Genomic DNA, 17053 nt, shown 5'->3' on the forward strand with positions numbered 1-17053 from the left:
TCACCTAATTAGTCTGACTCTTAACTACCAAATCTATATTGTGAACTGAAGGCATCTTTGGCATTAACAAAAAGCCCATAATCTGCATTATAAATCCTCTTCATTTTTGTTTTCTGAATAAGCCATCTAAAACAAGATTGCCTACATAGGATTGGAATTTCCATGGCCAACACAGTTATCCTTCTTTTTCTCTACATTCTATCATCAATTCTGTTTAATGCAAAACAAGGGCTAACCATTAAGCTCATTCACCGCGACTCCCCAGAGTCACCCTTCTACCAACCTGACCGCACACAAGCGCAGAGAACTCAAAAACTCATTCTCCTATTCAAATCTTTCATCAAACACTTAAGAAATGAACGACTGCAGGCCAATTTTAATTCTTCTTCGTGCAAAAGTTGATTATCAAAAGGGCTCTACATTCATGATGGCACAAGTGAGTCTAGGCACATTCATGGCATGGCACAAGTGAGTCAAGGATTTAACAATCTTCCAACAATCACATTCCATCTGAGTGGTGCTGATCTTCTGCTGCAGCCTCAAGCTGCGTTTTATGTGGATATAAGCGATGAACCCTCCAAGCGAGAGTACTTTTGCCAGGCAATGTCTTCAGAAAGTGATGAGAGACAGTCATAGGTGCATACCAGCCAACACATCACCGTTTCCATATATGATCTCAACCAAATTTGGGCCCTGAGGATTGCAGCCGCTTTCCATGAATTTTGTAGTGTCTTGTTTCTAACTAGCTAGCTAGAAAGTGCTAGCTAACTCGTAAAATAAGTTATTCGTTTAGGATCTTTTTGCTAACCTTGTACATATGTCTGCATTAAATTAATACAGTAACTAAAGAAAATACTAAATTAAATTATAATTTAACAAACTTAATAAAAAATAATAATCCAAATCCGAAGATTGTGACAGTTCAATAAATTTTTTTTAATGATAATGATTAACAATTAATTTGGGCAAAACTTTGAATAAGAAAATAAAGAGTCAAACACAGCCGAAAAACAAACACACACAGTTTCGGTGGCACAACTGTAGAAGCATGTACGATGTATGGTGAAGAAGGCGAGCACGATCTTTTTCTCTCTTCCATGGAAAATCGAGATTCATTTGTTTAATTCAAAGGATCTAATATTTCAGCGCAGCCCATGTCAATTCCCACGTAATATTTGGTCGTTATTTATATTGAATTTCTCAATTTATCAATTCCTCTGAAAATCTCTGTTAACCCCCAAATGGCTACTCTTAACATAATCGCGGCTCATAAGCTCCCTTCACCCGCAAGCTCCACTTTCGCTGCTCAATCTCAGAAACCCAACTTTCTTTCACTCTTCCGTACGCAAACCTTCAGCAAGCCCGACCCATCAAGGCTATTGGGCTTCTCGACCCGGAGAAAACGAAACTCGACTGTTGGGTCGGTCACAGAGGACAGAGAGGTGGTTCCATTGAAGGAAAAACATGCAGAGGACCAAGATAGCAGCTTATTGGTTAATGGGTCTGAAGAATTTGAGGCTGTTTCGTCATCATCGGCTTATTCTGAAGGCAGAGGAGAGGGGGATGATTTGGATAAGCTGACCAGTAGAGCTATTAATGCCTTAATTGTTCTGGGATTTGGGACCTTTGCGGTCTCTAAGTTGCTCACGATTGACCATGATTATTGGCATGTACGTGATCTCATAATATATTAGTTTATGTTCTTTGTTTATTACGATTTTTTAAAAAAAAAATTATGGTAGTGGTTCTGTACGTCTGATTTCATGGGTTTTGATGCTTATATGCAAAAAGCTGCAGAATTTATGTCTAAGCTATACTCGGCCAAGTTTACTTTGCTTTTGTACTTTGAGCTTTGAGATGGGTATGTCTTTATTTGTTGATGATTAGCTTGAAGTTCTCATCTTTCTTTCTGGAATTAGTTGATCATTAATAATAATACTTAACCTATACTCGGTTAAGTTTCTGCTTGATTTGGAACTTCTTTCAGTAGAATGATGAGCTGAACCAAAACTGAGTTCTTTCCTCCTTATTGAATGAGAATATTTTGCATGTCAAAGCTAATTTTTGAGACATTTTTCAGGGGTGGACCCTTTATGAGATACTAAGATATGTACCTGAACATAATTGGATTGCATATGAACAAGCTCTCAAAGCAAATCCTGTTTTAGCCAAAATGATGATAAGTGGGGTTGTCTATACTCTAGGAGATTGGATTGCCCAGGTAGGTCTATCTTCCAACTACATTAGATAAAGTTCATCTCACCTCAGTCATGACTTCTATTTGGTGTTTCTAAGTTGTTCCCATTGTATATGCAGTGTTATGAAGGGAAGCCTCTTCTTGAATTTGACAGGAAACGCATGTTCAGATCAGGCCTTGTTGGGTTTACTTTCCATGGATCCCTTTCTCATTATTACTATCAATTTTGTGAGGTGATGATTCTGGTGCTTATCTCTGGCTTGTCTGACTGATTTCTATGAATGGCTGAAATATTGACTACGGTTTCCAGGCTCTTTTTCCTTTGGAGGATTGGTGGGTGGTCCCTGCTAAAATAGCCTTTGACCAAACAGTGTGGGCGGCAATTTGGAACAGCATCTATTTTGTGGTTTTGGGGTTCTTGCGTTTAGAGTCCCCAACCAAGATTTTTGATGAACTGAAGGCTACATTTCGGCCTATGCTGACAGTAAGAAACTCTTCTAAATCTTTATTATCAGTTTTAACTGTCTTTTTATTGTTTTTGTTATTTAATTTTTATTATTCTGACTGGATTACAAGAGTGTCTTTTGAATCAGATAGAGTTAGATTTCTGTAAAAAGAGTTGAGGTTATGTTAGTGTTGACCTTATATCTGATTCAAACCCAGTTATCATAGCTTGTTTTGTTTCTATGCTGCTGAGTTTATTAATAAATATAACAGTAACAGGCATACAGAACTTCAATATGCCAGTAAAGTACAGAAATGTAACTAACAGAAAAGGAGGTTTGAAGTTTGAGCTAATGTGGCCTACTGAAAGTTGTAGTTGTTTCTTTCAGTTGTACTCATACGGTCATACCAGCAGAGCTTAACTTGATACCTGAAAAAGCATATATAAGGATCAAGGGGGGAAATGAAAAATGTGAATATCATTTTTCAGATTATAATGTAGATTAGGAGGCTAGCAATTAAAATCATAGTAGCAATTCTTATAATTCTGATATTTGATCCAAATGCTTGTTACGGTTTAAGTTTTTAGCCAATATAGGTTAGTTGGTGTATTTTAAATTTTAAACTATTTATATCTGTGACTGGCATGACAGGCAGGATGGAAACTCTGGCCATTTGCTCATCTGGTTACCTATGGGCTGATCCCTGTTGAACAAAGGCTTCTTTGGGTGGACTGCGTAGAGCTTATTTGGGTTACTATTCTCTCAACGTATGCCTCTGATCTTAGTTTCTTTTATATGGCAAGAATTTCTGTGTACCCCTCCCCTGGTAGAGTAAACTGTCATATTTTGAATGCCTCCTTTTTGTTCTTACATTTTTAGATGCTTATTACACATGGTAAGGTTGCAAAGTATTAATCTAGAGGTGTCTTAATCTTCTATCACTGTTGGAAATTTTCTCTGTATAGTTATTCAAATGAGAAGTCAGAGTCCAGTATATCTGAGGCATCATCTGGAGCAGATTCTGCATCTTCGTCAAGCAGTTCTCCTAAGGTATGCCATGTTAGCACCGTTACCGTAGAGCCTATTTGAGAATTTCAATACATGTTCCAAGATGCCTAAGGGTAACCCGCTGAATTTTGGGTCCAACGAAAAGTAAATAAAACTAATAAATTCGTAATTCTGTTATTTTGTAAGCAGGACTAAATTATTTGGAAAACATGGTACTGAGAGGCAGTTTTCTACCTTCAACACTGTAACCACCATTTCTGCTCTATAAGTTTTTTGAAGCCAAACACTCAATACATACGTGTCGAAAGGGAAGATTATCATTCATTGGCTGTGCAGACCACCATCTAATCGGAAGCGGAATGAGTTAAGTAAGCTTCTAATGGAAGGCGGGAATTTCTTGGTTGCCCTGACCAAACGTATACGTTACAAAGAATTCTAGCATCGTATGTGTTCTATATTTATTCTCAAATTGAATACGATCTTCAGGATGGTTTTAGTTGTGTATAATTATCGGAATAGCTGCTGCAACTCTTGTTTCAGCTTTGTAGAGACTGTATACTTGTACTTGATACAGCTTTGTAACTACTTGATCTAATCTTGTTTGAAGTTTGATATAAGTCAAAATCATTTGGAGCCACCTTTGTTTGTTCTGATGTAGCAAATATATGGCATTGTTTTATAATGAGTTTTTAAATTGGATTTTTTTTTCTATATATGTGAATTAACCCAATTGACCGGGACGACAACATTGCTTCCCCCAAGTGCACTCGAGTTTGGTTCAATCCATTGTCCATTCCCCTATACATTTTATTAAAACAAAAAAAGGACATTTTTTAATTTTTCAAAAGGCCCAATGTGTATATAATCCTTGAAAGCCCACATACTTAGTCATAATCTTAAAAAAAGGCCCATTTACTTTGTTGCATATCACATGTATGGCACGTGACCTCAGAACAATTCCAAAGCGCGCGGGATTCAACAGCCGATAACCAACGTCCTCAGGCTGTTCGACCAACGAAAAAAAAAAAAAAAAAAAAAAAACGTCCTCAGGCTGGAAATTTTAGGAAACTACACAACGAGCCCCAGATCTGAAATATCTGTTGCACCTGGATCCTGGAACCCCCTTTAGATCCAAAACCACCTGCAACTGGGCTTCAAACAACAATGGCGAAAGTGGAAGAAGTGCAGCAAGAGTCAAATGGCAACAACATCGTGAAGCAGAAAAAGAAGAGGAACCATGGCTCAACCGAGTTCTTCGTCTTCGTGGATTACGTTTTCCTCTCGATCTTCTTTGCGTTCCTCTGCTTCATCATCTTCAAGATTGTACTCGGCACCACATCCGATTCCTTTACACTCTAGAGACCGAGATTCTTTTCAATCAGGTTGACCCTCCACCTCCCTCTTCTCCATTTCCTTGATGGTTTTTTTATTTTATTTTATTTATTTATTATAATGCAATTGATGTAATGGGTTCACTTTGTTCTTTGTTGATTTTTGTGGGTCCAATCAGTTTTTTCCTTGATTTGGGTTTGGAATGTTTTCTGATAATCAATTGGGTGAGAAGCTTATACATAGCTTAATTATGCTACATGTATATGAATATATGGATTAGGCTCTTTGTGTATTAAGAATTTGTATTTCAATGGAATATTATTGTTTTAGATTTCTGTAGAGGAATGAGTAGGCCCTTGAATTGAATGCATGGGACAATGAAGGTTAGCCCACCCTAAAATGAATTTGTGTACAGTGAAATTGCATTTTGTTCTCATCTGGGTAGTTGAATTCATGGCATGTTCAATGTGAAAATTCTGTGGTTGGTGGTGGTATTTATTCTAGGAAAAGTACTAGGCCTATTTGTGCCAGTCAGCTTCCTCTCTTTCCTTTCATTGTGGGTAGATGTAGTGAGTTTATGCACATGTTGCTAGCAATCCAAGTAAATATTGAAATTGACAGTTCTTAGATTTCCTGAAGACAAAGAAATTCAGATTGATAGATTCATGTGAACTATTCAAATAGAGGAGCTGGCCCTATAGACCAGTTCTTTCTACTGGTCACTTCCCTCATTACATTGCTAGGATTACAATTAACTTCCAGAAAATTGCAACCAAAAAATTAATCAATGTTTTCTGTCAATTGGATTATTGCTATATCTTAGCTGGTGTTTGTTTTGCTTCTGAATTTTCAGTAGAATGTTGTCGAAAATTCGTAGCGTGAAATCAGTAAAATGAACATTGCTTTTGGTGCTAACTTAAAGCGTGTGAAGGTTTCAGTTTAGGAGTTCATAATATTTTAGACATCTTGAGGTGATTCATTCTGGAGAGGGCATGAGTCTTGACCAGTGTCTACAAGTTGTTCATGTCTTTGCAGCTCTTTTCTTTAATGACAAATCTGGGATTATGTGACAGGTACATGTGCAAGCTTGAAGGCCTAACCGGGCATTGACTTGGTCAGATTCAGATTCTGCGATCTCAAATTCATGACGTTTTCTTGGTATCGAAAAATCATGTGCCCTTTTGATCAAATGTGATTTAGAAACAATTGCTTTTTATGGCCTGTAATTCTGGGAACATACATATACATGTTGAAGTGGATCATATCAGTGTCATATGAATGTTAATCTCTGCGAATTGGTATCATGTACTATTCATATATGAACTTGGTTGATGGGTTATGCCTTTCTTTTTCTTCTTCAGATCAGGATGGTGTTTGTCAATTGTTTTCATGCCATATTGGTATATAATCTTCATTGATGGCACACCTAACCATCCATGAATTAATTTGATGAAATTTTGCAAGCTTTGACTTTGTTGAGAAACCTTGGTATCGACTAATCGCATTGTAATTCCCGACAAATTAATAGGCCAATATCTGACTTCAAATCAATCAAACAGTCCATTCGAATTAATGTCATTATTGTTTTAAGATTAGGTCTAATCGCTTCTTCTCTTAGGTCCACCTCATAAAAATATTTGCCTACATCGAAGTATTTGTCTAGCCCTTTATGTTTAGGGTAATGCTAGGCTTACCACATTTTATATCACATTGTGTATCATTTCTCTAATAGAGGTGGAGCCTATCAATACAATGGGGCCCACTTCTATTAGAGAGGTAATACACAATGAGGTATGAAAAATATGATAAGTCTAGCATTTTCCTTATGTTTATATGTCTACTCCTGACACACGCTATGTAAAATGAAAATGAAGATGCAGATGCAGAGCACACACAAAACATGGCTAAAGAGTGCACAGAAAAGCAAGAACTGAAATAACTGCTACTGATAATTCACTAATTCTAATTAAACAACGAAAGCACTTTAACAAATGCTGCTTTATTTCAAAGCCAGAAAGCACCGCCCTGGTCTCTCACTGCAATGCCAAGTGAGATACGCACCCATCTAGCTCTCTTAACCCAAACAAAACCAAAGACAGAAGAACAGAAACACATAAATCTAGCACACTAGCTAGTTGAATGATACAGATCATGATCTAGCATACTTATTCAAAACTCCTCATGCTCAAACAAATTCAGGGACTGGTGGGGGTTGGTTGGGTATTCCCAGCACCATTGCCTGGGATTGGAACCTCATAACCCGGGTTTGGGACGAATGTATCGTCGCCACCGGGAACATAGTCATGACCAGTACTTGGCGTTTCTCCACTTCCACTTCCACCGGTGCTGCCAGTCCTGCCGTTGTTGGGGAATGGAGTCTGAGGTACAACATTATGCAGTGGTGGGATTAACACACGCCCAATGCCTGGAATGAGATAGCTGCCATCATGGCCAATAAACCACTCAGGTTGTTTCTTGTCATCTTTGGTTGGGACACTTCGTCCTGCAACTGCTTGCCCTGTTATTGCAAGAAGGACAACAAGAATGGAGATGAGAGGCAGAAATGAAGTACGGGTTTTGTCAGCCATTATCAGAGAAATGTTACACAAACAGAGAGAGAGAGAATAAGAGAGGAGAAGATAGCTCTTGCTGAAGTTGGTTTGGTGATGGAGAATGTAGGAAAAGAAGGGCTCTTCTTATAGTTGAGGATTTTTAGCAAGTTGGGTGAATATTTGGCGGTGAGTTAAGAGACTCTGCGCCTCTAGAAGCCATGGATAGACAGAGAAGAGATATCTAAATGCATACGTGCATGGAGAGAGACGGGTCGAGAAAAAAAAAAGAGTGATGAGTTGGGTTTCTTCTAGTTCGATAATTTTGATGCACTTGAAGGACAAAAAAGACAGTGGGGTCTTGTCTTGGCGTGTACTTCATAGCTATTAAACTCTACCTATATGCACCAGCAACTCTTGCGGTGGTTAATGCAGGCATTATATGCTCTACTGGTTTGTTCGATGTGCGGCTCTGTATTCACATTCCTCTGTGAATGTGAATGAAAGTAGTTTACTATTAATTTCCGGTTTTTTTCTGGGCCTTCATCTTCTTTACTATTTGGTCACCTGAGCTCTTGTGGAGAAGATCTTATCGTGAATGCTAATTATTTTACTGCTGCCAACTTTAAAAGAAGTGTACTTCCAGCTATAGAGGTGCCTGCAATGTAGATTCTCAAATTTATGGCTTCATTCCATATTTTGCGCAAGTACTTTTTTCTGGTTTGGATTTCGCCACCCTGACAAGTTATTTAATATGGGTTCCACATTCCAATTTCCACTGACTTATTGTTCACCTGCCATTTTATTGGCTCTCGTTCTTTCTTCTTTTTTTTGTTTTTTGTTTTTCTTACCACTTAAATCCACAGAGTTAAAGCCATCCATTTAGAGAGAGGAAAAAAATGTGTTTCTGGCACCGGTAGTTTTCCTTTACCAATTATCCATCTTCAGCCCACCGAATACCGCTTGATATAGTTTGGCAGCTTCAATGAGGGGTTTCAATCAAGCAGTCCAATAATAACTTTGCAACTGGATCGTCCAATAATAACTTTATATTAAAAACCCCTTCATTATAACCCCTCATTCTAGCCTCCCTAATATAGTTCTAGCTAACTCTTGTTCACGATTAACTTCACGTTGTCTGAAAATTGTTTTGTCTAACCTACAATTATATAGCTTCATTCAGGATGCGTATCTTGTTCTATGCAGCAACAGCTTTAGTAGACTATTCAACTAGGTAAACCGTCGGGTGTGACTAAATTGGGGCTTGACTAAACAATTTACATTAAACTTAGAAAGACACAGATAAATTGCCTCAGTTACCTGAAGAGAATTGTTCCCTGACTTTTTTGTTCCTCCAACAAAATGCTGAGGAAATGGCAATCCAGAAAGATTATCTTTCGTTTGGATTTTAAAGAGGCAAAAAAATATCCCATAGTACAACAAACGCTAGCCCATTTCATTTATACTTGAATCACAAAATCTAAGGCCTTTCCTCTGAAAATCTTGGAAGTTGAACAAGGGAGTTCACACGCGTGACACCTTCCAAACCTGACCAGTTCTGGTCTTCAGCTGCCATTGTTTCTTCATTCCCTTCAATCTCAACCGGTAGTCGTCCATAAGTATCACTTTCATCAGATGATCTTACTGTGAAATTCCTCTGCAGAGATGGCTCTGACTTCTGGCCATCATCTGATTCAACTGCATTTCCGGAGTGATTGCTCTGAAGTGTTGCAGATGAAAAGCCTTGTTCCTCATAATCAGATTCAGAGTCCATTTTCCCATCCAAAAACAAGCAAACAACTGCACAGTCATCCATCTTTGAAGTCGGGTATTTGAGTTTCCATTCACGGGCAGCTGAGTCAACCACAATCCTTGCTGCTGATGCCCGGCTCGGGGATGAGGACACAATCTCAACAACCTCTTCATTGCTTAAGACATCCCAAACCTGTAACATTTACAAGTTCAAATTCTTTAACATCTAACGCCCCTTTATGCTTTCTTACAAGTCGTAGAGCCTAAAAGTAAAGGCATAACAAGGTTATACGTTATAATATTTTTCGGGTTCTCCATCAAAGTCTCCCTAAAGAGAGACCCATTCATCTCTAAGAAAATCATATTCTCTGAAAGAATGTAACAAATTTGCATGTAAAAGACCCAGTTCTACTTCTTATGGACATTTCACAAATATAATAAAAAGAAAAGAGGGAAAAAAAATTCAATGGAGGGATTCAACAAAACATAAATATACATATCACTATCTCCTAAAAAAATAATGGAGTTAAAAACAGCTGACTGGAAAAATTTGAGTGATTCAATATATCAATAGCCAATTGCCACCACTAGCTATGCAGCAGTCATTTAAATGTCAATCATGCTATATCTTGTTTGCCTGGGTTTCTGTATAACTCTGAGGGGCTTACAGTTCCCATTGGACCAACAGAGAAACAGGACATTAATAAGCAGAGCAAACTTCCCATTTTCATGGCCTGCTTGTGTGGAAGGTATAGGAGACAATGCAGCCCTCATTTAACTATAAAATATACATTCAAGTAGCAAGATCATGCCAGATCTTAGCACTTGTTTGTAGCCGATGTTTTATGAATCCGAATGCTCAGGACTTTCTTACTGGTATTTGCATCTCATGAGATCTATCGTATATTCCACTATCATGTTTGGTGATTAGATTATAATGTGACCAAATTGTTTGTGGTTCGATCACTTCATAGTTGGTTCCTGGAAGCTGTCTTGTGCAACAAACGGATTTTCCTCGTTGTTGTATGATTATTATGTTACTTTTTTAAGTAATTTACTTTGCAGTTTATAAGACACGGTCCATACAGGATCAGCTAATAAAAAAACGAGGTTTTCAAAGCTGAAAGTTTTACCCCATCTGAGGCAAGAACGATGAACTGATCTCTCTCAGTAAGTATCCGGTGTGAGAACTCTGGTATAGAGATCACTCCATAATCCTTTAAACAGAAATCACCGAAGGCTCGAGCCATTGCTAACCCAGGGGCATCATCAAACGGCAACCATACACGAGACACTTCAGGCTCATCTTGCAAAGCAAATACCCTACCCTTGCACCGTTTAATTCTTTCAGCTTCCCCTATGACATTTACAAAGCATCATCAACCAAGTAAGGTTCATACAACAAGCAGGCAGCCAAAACAATGATGAAAAAACGATAATAATATCACTCATACTTGGCAGATCAGGCTTTAAATCAACAGTTAATTGGATTGCCACCATGGAATCACTACTGTCCTTTGATCCCAGGATTGCTCGGGAATCCCCAATATAACCCATGAAAAGATTTGACCCCTGGAAAGAGGATCAATCAATAACAAAGAAAACTAAATGGAAAATAAAGATGAGCATAGAAGGTGCTTGCTGCCATACCTGTTTGACTAGAGTGACAGCAGTGCTACCACTGCAGAAGCAATCCAAATTAGGATGGGACCTCAGCTCCTTGTCCATGGCCTTGTATGACTTCAGGAAAGCCTCTCTCCATGTTACATTTAATTTTTCCTCAGCTGAAGCATCCTTCTCAGAATCTCCACCATCTGATCTCTTTAGGTTCCCTTTGAAACATGTTTTACTGGACCCATTTAACCTTGATTGATAAGAATGCAAGAAGGATAGCAGCTTTACTGGCAATGCATCCCTCACTTTGCGTGCAACAAGATGACCATGTGGACCATGCCCGTCAAACACGCCACAAAATATCGCATCTTCTGACATGAAATCCTTCAAATGAAAATAAAATCAAGAGTTCAGAAATTAACCTACCAACATGTTCAAATATTATTCCCACTGTACAGAAGAAACTTACTTCCCACACAACCATAGCATCCTGGTTTATGCCTTTGCGACCCTGCTGTGTGAATATGCAAGAAGCTCGGCTCTTTCCATTAGTAAAAATGCGGTTGGGAATGGAGTGTAAATTCTGGAGAGAATATACATGGTCTGAGAATGTCTTCTTCGTTCTCTTTTGCCCACAAAATCCAATCCCCAAGAATGAGTGAGCAACTGTCTCTCCATTGCTCCTGCTACTACGAGTACTCCGACTACTAGTCGAAATGCAAGCCCCCATCTGCTCAGCTCCACAAAGAAGACATCTGACGTAGTAAAGGATAAAATTCCTCCTTTTGCCAAACAGATCTCACATGAAATTCTGAGTTTGCTCAAATGGTCAACCGAGCAATAGACTATCCAAATACCCAAGATTCCAACACATCAAACCACAAGCCACTTTACGAGTCCATATAGAAAAATGAGGTCATTTTATCTTGGTCAAATGTATTCCGTGGTTCGATAGCAAAACCAGCTGAGGAAAACGAGAAGACATTAGTTAATGAATTGTTTAGTTTCTGGTTACACAGAATGCAAAAATGGCTGCATGTAAAGAAACTGAAATGCATTAAAAAAAACAATTCCATGTGAACACGGAATAGAATATACTTAAAAAGGCTGTCCTGATCCTTTGCCCTTCATGAGGACTCACGGTGATACAAACCAAGTGGTAAGATTTTCAGCAATTTGAGTCACATAAAGACCTTACAAAATAGAAGCCAATGAAGACAGAAAAAAACAGAAAATCTGCCCTGTATTCAGTGACTGAGAGATTCAGACCCAAAAATACAAAGGGATTAACCATGAATTTTTCGTTGTCTTTTCCTCCTATGCCGAACCCACCATCATTCAATAATTTACGAAAAATAAATACATCTAAAACCCATGTGAATTCTTAATAAAGCAAAACAAAACAAAACTACGGCGAAAGGAATTTCCAAAGACACAGCCCAACAAGTAGTGCATAAAGATGCAAAAACAAGAACAAGAATGAGACTTTCCAAAATCTTGCCTTCTCCTCAGCTTAACTAGAAACCAGTAGCACGAACAAAACAAACTCAGAGAAACCCAATTTGATAAGGTTGCTCACAAAGACACGGTACAGGAATCTTAAGAAACCCAGAAAGACATACTCTTGACAGCTTGGAATGTTATGTAGAATAAATTTTTTATTTTTTTTTATCCGCTTTCCCAGTAACAAAACAGATCATAGAGTTCGGTCAACGAACTGTTTCGGGGAGAGAGAGAGAGAGAGACGGAGGGTAAAAAGCAATAATGAAATTTGTACGAAACTGTTGCTTTCCCACTAGAGAGAAATCCGAGAAGAGATAAAGCAAATCGGAAAAGCAGGAAAAAGACGAAATGAATGATTTTTTTTTTTTGTCAAAAACATAATCATGTAAAAATTACGTATTTATCATACAAAGAAAAAAAAAAAAAAACATAAACAGGATTAAACCATGTTTGGTTACTGAGAAAACGCCAAAGAAAGACTACAACTTTTGAGCAGAAAAGATCTCTAAAATATTACAGGATCATCAAAAAGAGCAAACAAAAAGTAAAAAAACAAATAACAAACAATCATCAAATTTTCTGTTAAGTTGCTAGAAAAATGCAGGAAAAGAGAATGATTTTAGTTAAACTAGAAATCTGAAAACTTTTTTGAGTGAGACCTGAGTAGACAGAGACATTAACTTGACTGAACCTGCTACACCAGGCTAGTAAAACTGAAATTTGCAATCTTTACAAAGAAAAGCAGCAGAAAACATGAAATTTAGGATGTTTAACTCTCTCTCTCTCTCTCTCTCTCTCTCTCTCTCTCACTTTCTGAGTTTTCCCAGCTATCCAATTGAGCTCCAAACCCAAAAGCTAAAGTAAAAGATTAGTGTGTGTAGACATAGAGAAGTTGTACACACAGATCTTCGATTGCTCTGTGTTTGTAACTCTAAATCACTAGCAAGTTCAACTCAAATTAAGAGTGCAACAGTCCAAGAGTTCAATAGATAAAGAAAAAGAAAGAAAACACAAACAAAGAAGAGCATCATTGATCAAAGAACTTAGTTCTGTAACAAACAAAGCACTAAAAATTGGAGCAAAAGTAGAAACTTTAAGAGAAGGGTATGAAGTGTTCATTGAGTACACAGGATCCATTACCTTCTTCTGCAATTTTCTATGGCAAGATTTGAGCTTTGGGATCAGAGTGAAGGAAACAGAAGAGAGCAGAAAGAGAGATATTAATATGGTGGAGGGGAGGGAAGGTGGTGCATTAATTGCAAAAGCAGGGCAGGACAGAGTAGAAACTAGAGAGAGAGAGAGAGAGAGAGAGAGAGAGAGAGAGCAGTGACTGTGGAGTAGCCGTGCACCTCCCGGTTGAAATGATGGTTGAAAAATCAGTCTCATGATGCAACTTACACTGTTCATTACACTCAACTTATGGCGCGTCCAATCCTTATCCCATTTTCTTTCCCTTTCTTTCCTTTTCTTCTCATTTTCCTACTTAAGATCGAAATTACATTTCTACACTCTTTGTTACTTCAACTGGAAAAGGTCTTGATATGAGTTTAGGAACATGTTTCTTTCCCTTTCATATATTCTTTGTTTCCTTAGTTGTGTTACAACTAATTGGTCGTTTAGGTAATCACATAATTTATCAAATGTTATAAATTACGCATAAGCGTATTTGATTTGTTAGTAAGTTATTTTTTGAACATAAAAGATAGTATAAACTACTTTAAATTAATCTAATTTAAAATGAGAATGATTCAAATTTTGATGCAAAAGAATGAACTTACTATTTTGACTAACTAAACTAATCCATATTTGCAAAAAATAAGTCGTCCTTCTATAGTATTGTATTGTCATTCGGGCTCATATGCACTATTTACCAACAGTAAAAAAAAGAATTACATGATTTACTGACCATTATTTTGGAGCGAAGAAGAAGAGTGTGAAAACTTGAAACCAGAAACTGGTGCTGCTCGAAATTGAAAGCCAGAAAAGCACGTCAAACTGACACAAACTCGGGACACGTGACGTGGCTGAATGTCCCGCCCTCAACTCAAAGTAAACAAAAAGTTGACAACTTGCCAACTCAACTCTCCTCTCCTCTCCTCTCCTCACCTCACCTCTCTTGCTCCCATCCGTGTTAGCTTTGCTGTCGACCTTCTTTTTCCTTTATTTATTTTCTCTTTATTTTTATCTCTTTTTATAAAGATCAATGGTATGATTTAAATGGGAGGGAGGGAAAAAGAGATGGGCCTAAGCAAGGGCAAATTGGAAAATATGAAAGCAACCCAACTTAAAAACTTTTAAAAGGGTGACAGTCTGACAGATTACCTGAAAGCTTTTTAGGGTTCTCCTAAACCCAAATCATGGCATGAGATTAGGCTTTCTAACAAACTTGTCTATTACTTAAACTCCTTATGCAGTTGTCACAATATGATGTTGAAGATAGGATAAGCATAATTTTTTTAAATGATTGTACTTAAACCATTATTGTGAGTTTGTGACCCACTTATGGTGTTGATTTACGGTTCTTAATTTTATGTTTAATTAAATGAACTTTTATCACGCATAAAATCTTCGCTTAAGTTTCGAATTCAATCTTTATTAATGAGTAAAACTTTCATATAACATATTCCATACAAACCTTGCAGTTGCACGTATCAATATGCAAGTTGCAAGGCAAGCATTGAAGAGAAATGTGAGAGAGAGACTCTCTGGATTTGTGAGTCTGTGACCCAACCAAATTTTGTGCCACTTAATTGTGAAGAGCTGGAACTGCTCTACCTAGATCATGTGGGACTGAAAAAGGAATAAAGGGCAACCCAGCTCAAAAGTAATTGGCCTTTTTTTCTCATTTCTTTTCATTTTCTGTACAAAAATAATATCTAAATGTGCTGATATACATTTTCATACATCAGTTGTGTACATAGAAAGAATTGTGTAATGATCATTCGTATATATGCATAGTTCTCCATCAAATTCTGCCCAAAATACCTCTGCATATTTTTCAAAAATGTACCTCCACATATTTTAGAAAATTATCATAAAATTTTGTTTTCTTTGATAAATGATAGGAACACGTTACATTCACATGGGACATGACTGAATTCACACTCCATCTTTATTCTGAAAATCAGGTCATGTCTCTAAATCCAAAAGATTTGTTTTCTTTTTATTTTTTTATTTTCTGATCATCTATATCCAGAAGGGCATTGACCGATCAACATGGGTTTACATTTGTTTCTGTATCCAAAATACGGAAATAATATTGATGAATTATAATAATAAATTAACCTAGATGAAAATGTTGAATGAATATTGGTTTATAATTTAATTTATTTTCTTAAATTAAAAGACTTCCTTCCTGTTTCATGGTTCTGTTTGTTTTGCCTTGGGGTTGTTTTGAGGGTTGTTGGTTTATGCTTGCAGTTTGTTGGTGTTTATGTTTTTCTGGGGTTTTTGCTGCTGCGTTGTTGTGTTGTTTTTAATTTGGTTAGTTTTTGCCAATTTTAGTTTTGTTTATCTGTTGATATTATTATTTGGGACAGTATGTTGCTCATGTTTATCTAATATTACGGATTAGATTTGTGCTTTCTTACTGGATTGCTTATATTATTGTATTTGTGTGCCATTCGCTTTTGGGTGAGTTTTTACAATGAAATTTCATCCTTCGGAAAAAAAAAAAAAAAAAAAAAAAAAAAAAAAAAAGGTCATGGATATGCTCTAACTTTTTATGCTTTCCTTTTGCCTTTTTGCTATATTTGTTTATTTGGGAAATCCAACGCATCAATCCAAATTGCAATTGAATCCTCATTTTCTTTTCCCTTCTTCCTGTTGTTTCATAATTTATCAGCATTAGAAAGAATTAAAATATATTTATTTTTATATACTTTCCACAAACTTTCAAGTCATGGCTTTACTGCTGCTCTTTATCTTTACAACAAATATCCTAAAAACAATTCTAAAAATGTAGGCCCTTATCTCAACTTTGTTATGTTCTACCTGTCTACTGAATTTTATTGTCCACACATAATTATTTTTTTTAATGACAAATGATTATTTGGTCATGATTAAGGATCATAACCTTATGGAATGACCATACAAAATACTATAATAATTCTCATTTGATGCTCTAATTGGTAATTACCACTCTTAATATTCATTTACACACACGTCCCTCGGATTCTTTTTAGTTTATTTTCCATTCTTTTTATGATTTCAAAATGAAATTTAATGACAAAAAATGAAAAATAAATATATTTTTATATGGAATTTTACATTGATTACTTCGTATTTTTAGTCAAAAAGTTGGGGACACCTTCCTTTTTAAATGTATGGATGGGTACAAGATAGAATGATGAAAAGGGGGAGCACAAATGTTACCCTTAGCTTCTTTATGAAGTAACAAGTATGTACCGCAAAACCTTTTTGCACCCAAATTATATTTTAAAACAATAAAGATAAAAACTGAGTGGGGTTCATATATGAGATGCAAACTATAGCATAAAAAAAAAAATTGGAACTAAACCCGAGGTTGAGTTGTAAATGAAGTTGAAAAGTAAAATTAGGCAAGCACCTGCCAGTGAAATAAATCATTTGAGGAACAAAACAGGGGCTGTAATTTCCTTTTTGCGCTATGAGAGTACAATGCATGTTCTCTA

General features: G+C 36.8%; 3 protein-coding genes and 1 long non-coding RNA gene across 8 annotated transcripts; 2 read left to right on the forward strand and 2 right to left on the reverse strand.

Annotated features, from left to right (window-relative positions):
• The first annotated feature begins 999 nt into the window (after positions 1-999).
• On the forward strand, positions 1000-4288 carry LOC117620800 (mpv17-like protein). Of its 4 annotated transcripts, none has more exons than XM_034351034.1 (8): positions 1003-1670; positions 2081-2221; positions 2317-2430; positions 2508-2681; positions 3295-3410; positions 3609-3693; positions 3838-3895; positions 3988-4288. In XM_034351034.1, exons 1-7 carry the CDS (start codon positions 1242-1244, stop codon positions 3844-3846), a joined length of 1068 nt encoding a protein of 355 aa, XP_034206925.1. In that variant the 5' UTR covers positions 1003-1241; the 3' UTR covers positions 3847-3895; positions 3988-4288. The 4 variants fall into 4 exon arrangements, with proteins under 4 accessions (XP_034206926.1, XP_034206925.1, XP_034206927.1 ...); XM_034351036.1 differs by having other exon boundaries at positions 3841-3895; XM_034351035.1 differs by having other exon boundaries at positions 1000-1670; positions 3841-4288.
• Positions 4289-4662: 374 nt separating this feature from the next.
• Positions 4663-6343, forward strand: LOC117620801. The gene is made up of 2 exons (XR_004584864.1): positions 4663-5033; positions 6057-6343. It is a non-coding gene; the product is annotated as an uncharacterized LOC117620801 (long non-coding RNA).
• Positions 6344-6906: 563 nt separating this feature from the next.
• On the reverse strand, positions 6907-7670 carry LOC117620806 (putative cell wall protein). Its single transcript, XM_034351042.1, has one exon. The coding sequence runs from the start codon at positions 7569-7571 to the stop codon at positions 7179-7181; it is 393 nt and encodes a 130-aa protein (XP_034206933.1). The 5' UTR covers positions 7572-7670; the 3' UTR covers positions 6907-7178.
• A 1095-nt stretch (positions 7671-8765) lies between these two features.
• On the reverse strand, positions 8766-13925 carry LOC117620803 (probable protein phosphatase 2C 52). 2 transcript variants are annotated; one of them, XM_034351037.1, is made up of 6 exons: positions 13542-13925; positions 11368-11862; positions 10935-11282; positions 10739-10856; positions 10418-10641; positions 8766-9477 (listed from the first exon to the last, which is right to left on the reverse strand). In XM_034351037.1, exons 2-6 carry the CDS (start codon positions 11626-11628, stop codon positions 9013-9015), a joined length of 1416 nt encoding a protein of 471 aa, XP_034206928.1. In that variant the 5' UTR covers positions 11629-11862; positions 13542-13925; the 3' UTR covers positions 8766-9012. The 2 variants fall into 2 exon arrangements, with proteins under 2 accessions (XP_034206928.1, XP_034206929.1); XM_034351038.1 differs by lacking the exon at positions 13542-13925 and adding an exon at positions 12400-12680.
• Positions 13926-17053: the final 3128 nt, after the last annotated feature.

Source organism: Prunus dulcis, chromosome 3 (assembly GCF_902201215.1).
Source record: "Prunus dulcis chromosome 3, ALMONDv2, whole genome shotgun sequence".
Classification (NCBI taxonomy): domain Eukaryota; kingdom Viridiplantae; phylum Streptophyta; class Magnoliopsida; order Rosales; family Rosaceae; genus Prunus; species Prunus dulcis.